The sequence below is a fragment of the Triplophysa dalaica genome, chromosome 1 (assembly GCF_015846415.1).
Source record: "Triplophysa dalaica isolate WHDGS20190420 chromosome 1, ASM1584641v1, whole genome shotgun sequence".
NCBI lineage: Eukaryota > Metazoa > Chordata > Actinopteri > Cypriniformes > Nemacheilidae > Triplophysa > Triplophysa dalaica.
In genome coordinates, this window is record NC_079542.1 from 27380659 (window position 1) to 27394492 (window position 13834).

Genomic DNA, 13834 nt, shown 5'->3' on the forward strand with positions numbered 1-13834 from the left:
TTAATTACGAGATTACTCGTCAATGGCGGGGAAAGAGTTAACACAAAGAAAGATATTTGGAAGTATGTTGGCAACTGACGTTTCTGGGACACCATTGACTACCATAGTAGGAAAGATATTTTATAATTTTTGTTCTGTTGAACACAAAAGGGGTAACTTGAGGAATTGAGGAAAGCAAACCGTTCTAGGGCACCTTTGATTACCTTTTTACTTCGTTTCTACATGACAGTCAATGATGTCCCAGAACTGTCAGTTGCTAACATTCTTCAAAATATCTTTCTTTGTGTTCAACAGAACAAAGAAACTTAGACAGGTTTTAAACAACTCGAGCGGGAGTAAATGATGACAGAATTTTCCCATTAAGATATATTGTTTCTCAGTAAACAGCAGTGAATTGCCATTGGTCAAATGTTTTGACCCACCACATGTTCCTTTGTGATGTCTAGGGGATCTTCTCAGTTACCAACCCTCACAAAGACATCTTCCTGCTGGCACGGGTGGAGAAGGTTTTACAGAATGGAATCACGCACTGTGCTGAGCCTTATATAAAGACCTCAGACATGAGCAAGGTCTGTTCCTGCCTCTGCTGTTTAATAACACATGCATGTGTTCCTGGAGAACTATCAGTAGAAACAAAACTAACTAATAGTACAGTATATAGTGTCATTTTCATTATAAATACCTAAAATATTTTAATGATATGTCTAATATTTTGTCAGCTTGAATCAAGCCCACTTTATGACTTAAAATAGTTTTGTAGAATATTTCCATGCGTGTCTCTTTCTCAGACAGTACAGAAGGTCCTGAAGACTGCCAAACAGACATGTCAGCGGCTGGGCCAGTACCGAATGCCCTTTGCTTGGGCTGCCAGGTAAGCCACACAAACACCCAAACAGGCTCTAACAGGACAAACAAGCATCAAGTCAAGCTGCCTGCCATTTCACTACTCAGTATTCACTTTCGTAAATAGCTTTAGGCTTCTGGAAAGTATTTTGGTAATGTTTCAAGTGCTTTACAAACCTCTCAGCTTTCAGTTACGCCACTGAGGCCCATGTGTTTGTTTGTTTCAGACAGGTGTTTAAAGATGCTCAAGGCACTTTATACACGGATGGGAAGTTCTCTCCACTCTACCGCCAAGACAGTAGCAAGATATCCACAGAAGATCACATCAAACTAATGACAGATCTCAAGAAGTGAGTGTTATCATGTGCGCTGTTAAGATGAAAATAATAAAATAGACGGCCGGTTTTTAAGTAAGTGTTTACAGTAAATAGATTGTTACAATTGTTTTCACAAAGAGTTTGAAAAAAAAATGTTTTCTGTTAATGATGACTCTGCTAGGACAAATCAAGATTAAAAATATTTTATTTTATAAAAATCTTTTAGACCAGAGAAGAACAAACAGCAGATAATCTCCGGACAAATTAATATCACCGTTGAATGTGTACCTCCAGATCTGTCAAGTGAGTTTGCTTTTCTGTTCATTCAATATTTGCTATCACCTCTAGTAAATCTGGGTAACACAATTTACATTAATCTACAATAAATTAAACAGAATGTCAGAATGTTGCTTAACTAAGGAACTAAATAAAAATATAAAGCCGTGAAAAAGATATAAGACACCATTTCAATTTTTTATTTAATCAGCAATGTGAAAGACTGACACACGAACACGTATTGGTTACGGATGTAACCTCAGTTCCCTGATGGAGGGAACGAGACGTTGTGTCGAACCGACAGATGTGGTTCGCCCTTGAGAACCTATCAACTTCGACTAGTTTAGAAAAGGCCAATGAAATTTGCATGCCGAACTCCGCCCCCAGATATCCGGGTTTTAAAGGGAGACGCCGTGCTGCATTCATTCACCTTTAGTTCTGAGGGACTGAGAGCCTCTCACGACTGCTGCAGCGGGGTGGCACGCCTTGTGGCAAGAAGGACACAGCGGCTCGTTCCCTCCATCAGGGAAGTGAGGTTACATCCGTAACCAAGACGTTCCCTTTCTGTTGGTCTCTCGACCTTGTGTCTAACCGACAGATGGGGTTCCTATGGAAATCGTATAACAATCTCTAGCGAAGCGACAGTGACTGGCCTGGGCTTGTCAGACGTGAGCGCTACCGTGAAATTGTAACCTACCAGTGGATAGGTAGGGGGTCCCTCACGGGCGGCGGCCTTGTTTTTCTAACGGCGAGAAGCCACCCGATACTGCAAGGTCACTGGGTAAACGCTACTTCCTTAAATGGGGGATGCGCAACAGAGACCACTTCCTCCAGTAGGGAGGAGTTTAGTGGAGACACCAACATGGTCACGTGTCGGGGAGAGCTCATGGGAAAATGTGTGGACTGAAGTAGTTTACCAGAAGGTGTAGGTCCACCTTGGGAAGGTCATGGGTTACCAAGGTGGGAACCAATCATGAGGATACATCAGACGGAACAACAACTGGTAGCACTAGGTCCGGTTAGAGCTTCAGTTGAAAGAAAAAGTATGTGAACCCTTTGGGCTTACTTGGATTTCTTCATAAATTGGTCATAAATGTGTTCTTATCTTCATCTAAGTCACAACAATAGAGAAACACAGTCTGCTTAAACTAATACCGCACAAACATTATACGTTTTCATGTTTTTATTGAACACAACATGTAAACATTCATAGTGCAGGGTGGAAAAAGTATGTGAACATTTGGGTTTAATAACTGGTTGACCCTCCTTTGGCAGCAATAACCTCAACCAAACGCTTCCTATAGTTGCAGATCAGACCTGCACAACGGTCAGGAGAAAATTTGGACCATTCCTCTTTACAAAAGTGTTTCAGTTCAGCAATATTCTTGCGATGTCTGGTGTGAATCGCTCTCTTGAGGTCATGCCACAGCATCTCAATCGGGTTGAGGTCAGGACTCTGACTGGGCCACTCCAGAAGGCGTATTTTCTTCTGTTGAAGCCATTCTGTTGTAGATTTACTTCTATGCTTTGGGTTGTTGTCCTGTTGCATCGTCCATCCTCTGTTAAGCTTCAGTTGGCGGACATATGGTCTTAAGTTTTCCTGCAAAATGTCTTGATAAGCTTTGGAATTCATTTTTCCATCGATGACAGTAATCCGTCCAGGGCCTGAGACAGCAAAGCAGCCGCAAACCATGATGCCCCCTCCACCATATTTCACAGTTGAGATGAGGTTTTGATGTTGGTGTGCTGTGCCTTTTGTTCTCCACACATAGCGTTGTGTGTTCTTTCCAAACAACTCAATTTTGGTTTCATCTGTCCAAAGAATGTTTTGCCAATAGTGCTGTGGAACATCCAGGTGCTCTTTTGCAAACTTCAAACGTGCTGCAATGTTTTTTTTGGACAGCAGTGGCTTCCTCCGTGGTGTCCTCCCGTGAAGTCCATTCTTGTTTAATGTTTTCCTTATTGTAGATTTGTCAACAAAAATGTTAGAATGTGCCAGAGATTTCTGTAAGTGTTTAGCTGAAACTCTAGGATTCTTCTTCACCTCATTGAGCATTCTGCGCTGTGCTCTTGCAGTCATCTTTACAGGACGACCACGCCTAGGGAGTGTAGCAACAGTGCTGAACTTTCTCCATTTGTAGACAATCTGTCTTACCGTGGACACATGGACATCAAGGCTTTTAGATATACTTTTGTAGCCCTTTCCAGCTTTATGCAAGTCAACAATTCTTGATCGTAGGTCTTCTGAGAGCTCTTTTGTGCGAGACATGGTTCACATCAGACAACGCTTCTTCAGAACCGCAAACTCAAAACTGGTGTGTGTTTTTTATTGGACAGGCCAGCTTTAATCAACACATCCAATCTCATCACATTGATTGAACCCCAGGTTGGCTGACTCCTGGCTCCAATTAGCTCATGGAGAAGTCATTAGCCTAGGGTTTCACATACTTTTTCCACCCTGCACTATGAATGTTTACATGTTGTGTTCAATAAAAACATGAAAACGTATAATGTTTGTGCGGTATTAGTTTAAGCAGACTGTGTTTCTCTATTGTTGTGACTTAGATGAAGATCAGAACACATTTTATGACCAATTTATGAAGAAATCCAAGTAATTTAATTTTAATTAAATTTAGTCATTTGGCAGACGCTTTTATCCAAAGCGACTTACAGTGCACTTATTACAGGGACAATCCCCCTGGAGCAACATGGAGTAAAGTGTCTTGCTCAAGGACACACTGGTGGTGGCTGCTGGGATCGCACCAGTTCAGTGGTTTAACCCACTAGACCACCATCTCACATAAGCAAGTAAGCCCAAAGGGTTCACATATTTTTTCTTTCAACTGTATATGTGGATAACTCAGTAGGTACACGGCCTAAGGGGCAGGGCTGCTCAGGTTCTTGCTTATTGATGGATGGAATGCCTGTTCTTCACCAATTAGGGGAAGAAGGGAAGCTAAAGTAGCAGCTGACCCACCTATAGGAAGGGGGAAAGGTGCTTTCGCACCTTGGGGTTGGGTCTTCCTCCCCCAGTGGGGAGCACCTGCAAGTTCACCACCTGGTCCCGAAAGGGAGTGGTGGGAACTTTCGGCATGTAGCTAGGCCGGGGTCTTCGGATATTGTGAAAATCACCAGGCCCGAATTCTAGGCAATCAGGACACGGAGAATACTTGTAGGTCCCCTACCCTCTTGATGGAGGCGAGCGCCATCAGGAGTACGGTCATCATGGTGAGATGAGAAAGAGTGGCGTCTCAGAGGGGCTCGAAGGGGGACCAGACCACATCAAGGTCCCAAGAGGGTACAGAGCGCGGACAAGGAGGATTCCGCCTTCTCGCGCCCCTTAGGAACCTGATGACCTGGTCGTGCTGTTCCAGAGACTTTACAGCAACTGGGTCGTTATGAGCTCCAATGGTGGCTACATACACTTTCAGTGTGGAAGGGGAGAGGTTAGTCACAAGTCTCTCTTGTATAAAGGACAGCACGTTCACGATCAAGCAACTCTATGGGTCTTTTTTTCAAGAACACCAGGGCTAGAAGAGACACCAATTATAGGCATATTGCCACCTAGTGGCCGGGGCCCTAGCCTGAGAGATGGTCTCAACCACCCGTGCAGGGCCCAGACATAGAGGTTCCAGAGGTCTGGCCTGGGATGCCATAACATGCCCTTCCCCTGAGAAAGCAGGTCGTTCATCAGGGGAATCGGTCAGTGGGGAGTTGTTGTCAGTATGACAACATACTGGTATGACATACATACCATACTGGTATGACAAGTCCGGTTGGGACAGTATGGTTCAACTAGTAACACTTGATGCTCCTCTTCCCTGACCTTGCAGAGGGTCTGTGCAATGAGCCTCACTGGTGGGAAGGCGTACTTCCGCTTGTAGCTAGCTGTGCGCTAGAGCATCCGTGCTGAGGGGGGCCTCAGACAGGGAGTATCAAAACGGCAATGGGTGGTGTCCAGGAAGGCGAACAGGTCTACCTGAGCGTGCCCGAACTGCACCCAAATGAGCTGGACTGCGTGGGGGTGGAGTCGCCACTCTACGCAAGGCGTCGACTGAAGAGAGAGTGCGTCGGCTGTCTGGTTCATGTCGCTTGGGATATGTGTGGCTTGCAGCGAGCGTATCACCTGTTGACTCCACAGGAGGAGGCGTCGGGCGAGTTGTGTTAACTGCCGTGAGCGAATGCCACCCTGGTAGCTGATATACGCTACGGCAGTTGTGCTGTCCGACCGGACCAGCACGTGCCTGTCCTGTACGAGAGGTAGCAGCCTCTTCAGTGCAAGTAGCACAGCTAACAGCTTTAGGCAATTGATATGCCAGTGCAGGCGGGGGCCCGTCCATCGCCCCGACACAGCGTGCCCATTGCACACCGCACCCCATCCCTGCAGGTAGGTTTCTGACCTCGTGACCTGCCCGAGAGGGACCCCTGTCCGTAGAAAGGTCATTGAAGACCAAGGGGTTAGGGTGCGTCTGCGTAATGACCATATACCTGCTGCTGGTGTGCCACGCTCTCCAGGGAACGCAACTCTGTTGCCAGTGTTGGAGCGGTCTCATGTGCATCAACCTGAGGGGTATCACACCCGCCGAGGATGCCATGTGTCTCAGGAGCCTCTCGAATCGTTTCAGGGGTACCGCTGACTTGTTCCAGGCAGTTCAACACAGACTGAGCGCGCTCTGTAGTCAGGGCTGATGATTATCCTCAACATTGTTTCTCGCTGTGACGCAATGTCGAGTTGCCTTACACCATTGTGTAGAAGGTGGGCGGCTGTGATAAACACCCACAGAGAGAGGAAACTCTTTGTAGTAGGCTGATGGGAAGCATACAGTGCAAGGGATATCGATGTCCAGAGGGCGGCTGAGTCGCGGCGAGGTAGGATATGCTTGATAGCCTCTCACTGCTTCTTTACTGTCGAGAACTGGTGCTCGACAGTATCATCAAACAGCCCCCCTTGCGAGATGGGTGCGTCATGAAGGCGGATCTTCTCGGCGTCACTCATCTGTGCAAGGTGGCCAGAGGTGTCTCTCCTGGACCACAAGTGTGGACAATGTCTTACCTAGGGCCCGCACGGTAACCTTGGCCTGCAGCAGTGTATCTTCATGTATCCAGCCGAGAGCGCCGGCCCGGGAAAGCATGGCTGACATTTCGAAATCCGCTTCTTCCTGAGCACGACCCCCCGGAGGAGGGAGCTGTAAGGAATCCTCGGAGTAAGATGCCAGTAAGTCACCCTCCGATGCTGCAAGGGAGATCTCATCATCATTACACACCGTTTGCGAATACGAGGTTGATAAACAAGATGGAAGGACTGTCTCTTGGGGAACAGTCAGACGAGCGAGACGAGGTGCGAACTTTTGAATTGTGAACCGCCTGCAGTTCGGGCAGGCCTTATCCACAACGGCTGCCCCAGTGTGCTGGAAACACTTGAGGCAGCTATCGTGTCCTTCCGCCTCCTCAATGAGTGTATTGCACCAATGAGAACAGCGGGACATGCCACGCTGGAGAAATTTGCTCTTTAAGAGAAAAAACTCAAACACTTCTGGAACTTCCGAGACGCTGCACCACGTCATAAGATTCCAGCAGTAATTCAGCGTAGAGTTTAAGGTCTCGAGGTCGATCATGTGTGAAGGCTCTGAAGAACAAAAGGTGAATGAATGCTGGACGCCGTCTCCCTTTTATACCCGGATATCCGGGGGCGGAATCCGGCATGCAAATTTAATTTGCCAATTTCAGTCGCCTTTTCTAAACTAGTCGAAGTTGATGTATGAATAAGTGTTTTATTGCTTAAAAGTGAATAAGAACTTGCTTTCTTTGCACTATTTAAGGTCTGAAAAAATACAGAGCATCTTTTATGTTATGTTTCTTTGGTTAATTTTTCTGCAAAAAAATTAAAATATAAATAATATTTATATTTAAGATTTGGAAGAAATATTGTTTGTAATTCAGAGAATCAAACTAAAATATTTTTTTACCCAAACACATGCCTATAAATAGTAATTTAAGAAAAACAGCAAATAATTTTGAAATGGTCTCTTAGTTTTTTCCATGGCTGTGTTATCTGTAGTAAATGTGATAAACAGTTTATATTCATCTTCACAGACTCTGTCACGTCCTCATATATCGCGGTAAAGCCATTTGATGAGCAGTGTGAGAGGGTTTCTTTGGAAGTGGAAGAGTTTTACCCTGAAGAGGCCAAATACAACCACCCATTCACCATCTACAAGAATCATCTCTATGTCTATCCTCAGCAGCTCAAATACGACAATCAAAAGAGCTTTGCCAAGGCGAGATTTCTCACACATCAGAAAGCGCAATCTGTAATTAGTGAAACTGGGAAGCTGTGGGTGGCGGTACAACAACAAGAAACCCTTGAGAGCTGTAACAATGTCTGCCTACATGTTTTCAAACATGATGCTTTATTTAAAGCCTCCGGGATTCTATTCATAATCAATTCACAAAAGATCTTATCTCTGATTGCACAATATTAAGGTTAATTGCTTCCTCCCTCGTTGCTGGAATGTTCATAATTCTGGATGCTTTCCTGTGTCTGTTCATGCAGGCCTTTTGTAGTGAATATTGTGCCTAAACAAAACAAACAAATCCAGCATTTTGCAAACAAACGCAACCTTTTATGCAAAATAAACGTTTTATGGCGTTTTACAAATACATAATGCAATTTGAGAGAAAATGCAAAGGTGTAACTTATAAATGTAATGTGTTTAAGTCTCACCTTTTTATTAGATAGATTCTCAGCTTGATTTTCTCACAAATGTGACCGTGCAGATTTTCTCAGTTATGCAATTTCTCCCAAAACAGCAGATAGTTCAAATCTTTGACTGACATTTATACTACTGCTTTTTTGTGCTGGTTTATTTTATTGCAAAAGTCCCGAATTAGCTTGAAATAGCCAAGAAAATTGCATCATTTTTTTTAAACCTAAATAGGCTAATGGCAACCAAACATTGTAGACGACTGACTGAAACAACTGCGATTTATTAGCTTTTTCATCTTTCATAGCCTAGAAAAATTCTCTATTTTAATTTCATAGTGTTTAGACATAATGATAAATACTTTTTATCTATGAGTTGCAATGGATAAAAGTCAAACATATGTATCAATGCAACTTTCATGCAGAAAAAAATAACTAAAAACCGATTCACATCTCAGAAAGAGCGCAACATACTATACTGAAATCTTACTTAAAAATTGACATAAACCATCCTCGGTTCCTGACAGGTGCAGAAGGGTGGACTAGCAGATATCCTGGGTGGGCATATACCCCAACCACAAAGACAGTAGCTGCGGACAAAATTAAGATTCCATTTAATATGTTTTTTCCTTTTTTTATGGTAAGAATGTGTTTTGGTAAAACTAATGTTTGTACACGTTAGAAAAAGTATTATTTTTTTAATTAGTTTATTATCATGCTCTCATTCACTCTTGAGGTTTGCTTTTGTTGGAATTCAACGAACACTGCAGTATATGACTGCAATACATGAAGGATTTAAATGAAATATAAAAAACAGGCATTCATTACAGAAGACTGCGAGTTTAAAACCAAAATTATTGTTGATTATTGCCTTTCATATATTAATTGTGTATAAATAATATAGTAATTTCATTGATGTTTTACATCTTAAAATTAACCGGTTATGTTAACTGGACCTATATAGAAGCCTACAAAAGAAAGCAGGCTAAGAACATTCCCCATCACTGATCTCTGTTAAAATTTGTTTAATGAATTGAATGAATTAATCTGATCACACTGCACAATGAACTTTACATCGTGTCTGCTGTTTGTTATGTGGTATCGTGCAAAACTAAACTATTTTGCACATTGTTTCGTTACCACCTGCAGCGTGAATTGGGGTGTTTGAGATGGAGCTTCGGAAGATGGAGATTTCATTCATTACTGAAAGTAAATAGGTTAAAATCTAGCATAATGCAAGCAAATAATAGCTGTTTGTTAACTGCACAAAATAAGACTGCAAAAACAAATTAATGAATCTGATTTTACTCCACAATTAATTTTACATGCTTAATTTTACAAATGTGCAGTGCTTCTAAAATTCCATTGCACTGTATGTTGCTTCCACCTGTAGCATGTAGCATGCTTCTCTGTTAAAAACTAAAGCCAGAGCAGTAATGTTCATGGCTTCTTCCTATAAAAACTAGTGTCAAATTCGCAATAGCACCACCCGCTGTTTTGTAAGAGGAAGTTGCACATGCATTTGTGAGAAAATCAGCATGATCCCATTTTTGAGAAAGTCTAAATGATCCCATTTGTGAGAAAATCAAGTTGGCTAAAACACATTACATTTATATGTTACACCGTTGCATTATCTCTCGAATTGCATTATGTATTTGTAAAACGCTTTTCTGTTTGTTTCAGAGTTTGGTTTCTTTTGCATAAAAGGTTGCGTTTGTTTGCAAAATGCTGGATTTTTTTGTTTAGTTTTGGCACAATTTTCGCTCCATACTTTTGTACTTTATTACAATCAGAGATACCACCGAAACATTTGTGTCATCATTATTACATCATGGTAAAAAATCTAGATTTCTGTGGATTTAAATTTTTATTAAAGAGAAAAATCTGAGAGATTTAAACAGTTATCTTCCTTTGATATGCAGAAATTATTCATCATTTTATAATAACTTTGTTGTTCTCACAGGCCCGAAACATCGCTGTGTGTGTCCAGTTCAAGGATTCAGATGAAGAGGTGGCTGGTCCCCTAAAGGTGAGTGTGTGTGCTCTATTTGTGATCCCAGGATTATTCCACCTGTATTTTAATATTTAATGTTCATCACAATATTGAAAGGGATATTGATAGCAGATTGACTACTCTTTGCTTTTAGTGCATCTATGGCAAGCCAGGAGAGCCACTGTTCACCACCAGCGCATTTGCTGCAGTTCTACATCACAACCAGTGTCCAGAGTTTTATGATGAGGTAGGATTCATGTGCTATGCGTGTTAATTAATGCAGTCATTGAGTGCGTTTACATGCATAGTCTTAAGCCGATTATGCTTAATAAGATGGTATATGTAAGGTCATGTAAACGCATAAAACAGTTTTCTTTTATCAGGGAAAGGTCATAAACGGCTTGGCCAAAAAGCGATAGTTTTTTAGCAGAGGTAGTTTTTTGCCCATTACTCTGATTTGGCGGTGCAATTAAACGCCTTTGACGGTTTTCTCTCAGTTTTGTTAATATGCTGATGTCTGAAAGCGGCAGTAGTAAAAGTCCCAAGCGGAAGTAATAGTAAAATAATGTATAAAAGTCTTTTAATTACTTTTAATATCAACTCAAAACTTATTGAATATTATAATATTGATGACTATTGTCAAATCAGTTCAAGGATGTGGGTATCTGAATCACTCCAAAGATGCATCCTGTTGCGCTTCACCGGACCCTGAGGGAAGAAATTAAAGACAGATTCAATAGATGAATCAGTCACAAGACAACAACGCATTTGGAGCAAAGCAGATCCCCACAAGATATGATTTCGACTGTCCTGTGCATTAAGCGAGTTGCTTGTGTTGGGAAATCTTGGCATTTTCAGCTGTACTGTATGTACTGGTCATAAAGCATTTACGGTTTCAGTTTCTATTAGTTTATTATTATTTAGTATATTAGCTTAACATTTTCGATGAATCGGTTATAAATGTTGAAAAGGTTGTATATATTTTTTAATGTAATAAACTGAAATAGTCATCTGGAACAGCGTTGTACCAGTGTTGTTAATGTCTTCCAAAGTGGTCTATTGCTATGTTTAAAGCGAAAAATCTCTAGATGTCCGAAGTTCGAAGAAGAATGAAAATTATGGCATTTATTTATTCTCACCAATGTGTTCTGTGTAGAGTGTAAAGGTTTGGAATATCGTAAGCGTGGGTAAATAATCAACATTTTTGGGGGAACTGAACCTTTAAGACCTTAAAGTGCACATGTATCTCATTAGAGTGGCCCAACTTGTGACAAGAAAGAGAATGACATTCTTGACATTCAAGAGATATGATTCACAAGTTTTTGCCTGTTTTTATCACATGGATATTAAATGTACATTAATATTGATTTCTCAGTTTGACTTACATTTTAAACATATATGTTCTTTTGTAGATTAAAATCGAGCTTCCTGTTCACATTCATGAGAAGCATCACATTCTTTTCACCTTCTACCATATAAGCTGTGAGCTTAGTAGCAAGACCACCACCAAGAAGAGAGATGCAGTGGAGACACTCGGTAGGCCTGTGTGTATGAGAGTGTGTGCGTGCGCATGTATATAAAGAATAAACTATTAACTTTTGCTTTTTGCAGTGGGTTATTCCTGGGCACCTTTACTTAAGGATGGCAGAATACATTCATCTGAATTAAATCTTCCTGTATCTACATATTTACCTACTGGTTACATGTATGAAAAAAGCCAGGAGTCAAAGAAGGTAAAGACGTTTGTTTAGCACTTGCAGCGTGTTTATAACATATTTGTATAGATTAATTTCATTGATATGCTAATTTAGTGGTTTGTTCTTACATTCAATTGTTTATTTTTATTGACATTTTTATTTGCAGTCCTCCCCGGACATCAAATGGGTTGACAACGGCAAAACGCTGTTTAAAGTGCGAACACATGTAGCATCAACAATTTACACTCAGGTAAGTGCATGTCAAATAAGGATTGGTAAGCTCATTTTAAATTTGACGGATAGTATTTTTTAACCTATGTTTTGATTTATTGAAAACTATCATATTTTCACAATACCTTGATGAGAAATCATTCAGTAAAGGGAAGAAACAATCTGGCACTGAAGTATTTTATAATTCCTCTTTAGGATTTGCACCTCCACAATTTCTTCCAGCATTGTCAGCTGATGAGGTCAATGTCACCAGGAAATCTAGCTGAACTCGTCAAATACCTAAAGGTGATAAACATACATGAAGTGCAGTAAAAATTCACATATTTAAGCAGAACTTATTCAATTTATTTGTTTAGTGTTGCATTATAGAACTCCTCCCTCCTGCAATGACTTGTGGGTCTGCATCGATCTGCACATATAAACCGTATACTTAAAAAGTGTTCAGGTTTTCCACAGATTTGACTTCTTTTTAACATACAACCGTTTGGGACACACTTATTCTAATTCAAAATAGTATTTAGCATGGATACTATGCAAATTGGCATGCAGGGATAGTGTTAAAGCTGATGTGAAGCACGCAGTTTCTGCCAATCTCATGTTAATCTTGAGTACCTATAGAGTAGTATTGTAAACTTCGTATCTTCGAAGAGTCTTTAGTTTGATCACATTTATAAAAGACAGATACAGGTGTATGATTATTTTCTGAGAACATACTGCGTCCTGAAGTCGTGAAGGGGGGGTGGAACTAAAGGAAATGCACACAATACATCATCGCATTATTCCTGCATAACTGTTGATTGACTACAAGTTTGTGCTGTTTACCTCATTGTCAACAAAACACAGACATTGCCTCAGTTTCACTTACAATGTGCGGTTGCTGACCTGCTTGTTTTAGCGCTGGGACCGCTCCATCTATCAACTTAAAAACAATCTGCAAATCCATCGTTATATCCACCATTTATATAACGTTCATTACTGAAATGCAGCGAACAAACAAACACAGCTAAACTTTGCAAAACGAAGAAGAACATTGATGGGCGTGCTCTTCTGCCGTTTTCGATGGTTGGCACGTGCTCATGCTTTTCCGGGAGAATTGTCCAATAAGGGACTAAGAAAAGTTGTTAAAAACAGAATTTTATGTACGAAAAAAACTACCCGAAACCTTTTTTGGCAATTTTCATGCATGTGTCATGAGTCTGTCTTCATGTCATGTCAATTCTTGGTCTTGGGGCAGATTCATGACGAAGTCTTGTTTTATGTGAGAGAGAGATGTTGACCCTATCGGCCTTCGATACTCATTCTCCGGTCCTCGTCTTTGTTCCCGTCATCTCATTTCCTCGTAACCTTCCAATCAGTGTTTCATCCCCTACACCTGTTCCCTTGTTAATTATCCTTTGTCTGTCTCCCTATATAATACCCTCGTGTTCATGTCTTGTGCTGGTTCGTTTTGTTTTTATTTCCTCTCTTGATCTCACCATGCCCTTGCCTTGTCTTTACCTTGTCTTTACCTTGTCTTTACCTTGTCTTTACCTTGTCTTTACCTTGTCTTTACCTTGTCTTTACCTTGTCTTTATCTTGTCTTTACCTTTTTCCAGTTGTATAGTGAGTTTTGTTTTCTGATGAGTTTTGTCCTTGTTTTGGCCCCCTTGTGGGAAGTTTTTTGTTTGCCCTTTTGTCAAGTCTTCTGTTATTAGGTTTTCCCCCATCGTGGGTTTACTGTTTTATTTTGTTTAATAAAGATCTTTGACACTGCCACCTGTTGTCTGCACCAGGT

General features: G+C 41.2%; 1 protein-coding gene across 3 annotated transcripts in view; it reads left to right on the forward strand.

The window, feature by feature from the left end:
* Window positions 1-13834, forward strand: part of dock11 (dedicator of cytokinesis 11) — a 96908-nt gene that overhangs the window by 27616 nt on the left and 55458 nt on the right. For all 3 annotated transcript variants that reach the window (XR_008907364.1, XM_056755404.1, XM_056755488.1), the window contains exons 13-23: window positions 447-569; window positions 789-871; window positions 1071-1193; window positions 1387-1463; window positions 7530-7714; window positions 10103-10168; window positions 10287-10379; window positions 11545-11668; window positions 11744-11865; window positions 11996-12079; window positions 12256-12345. Coding sequence is in view for 2 of the 3 variants with exons in the window: in XM_056755404.1 (XP_056611382.1) it covers window positions 447-569; window positions 789-871; window positions 1071-1193; window positions 1387-1463; window positions 7530-7714; window positions 10103-10168; window positions 10287-10379; window positions 11545-11668; window positions 11744-11865; window positions 11996-12079; window positions 12256-12345 (1170 nt within the window). In the remaining variant the exon portion in view is untranslated. The remainder of the gene's footprint in view (window positions 1-446; window positions 570-788; window positions 872-1070; window positions 1194-1386; window positions 1464-7529; window positions 7715-10102; window positions 10169-10286; window positions 10380-11544; window positions 11669-11743; window positions 11866-11995; window positions 12080-12255; window positions 12346-13834) is intronic.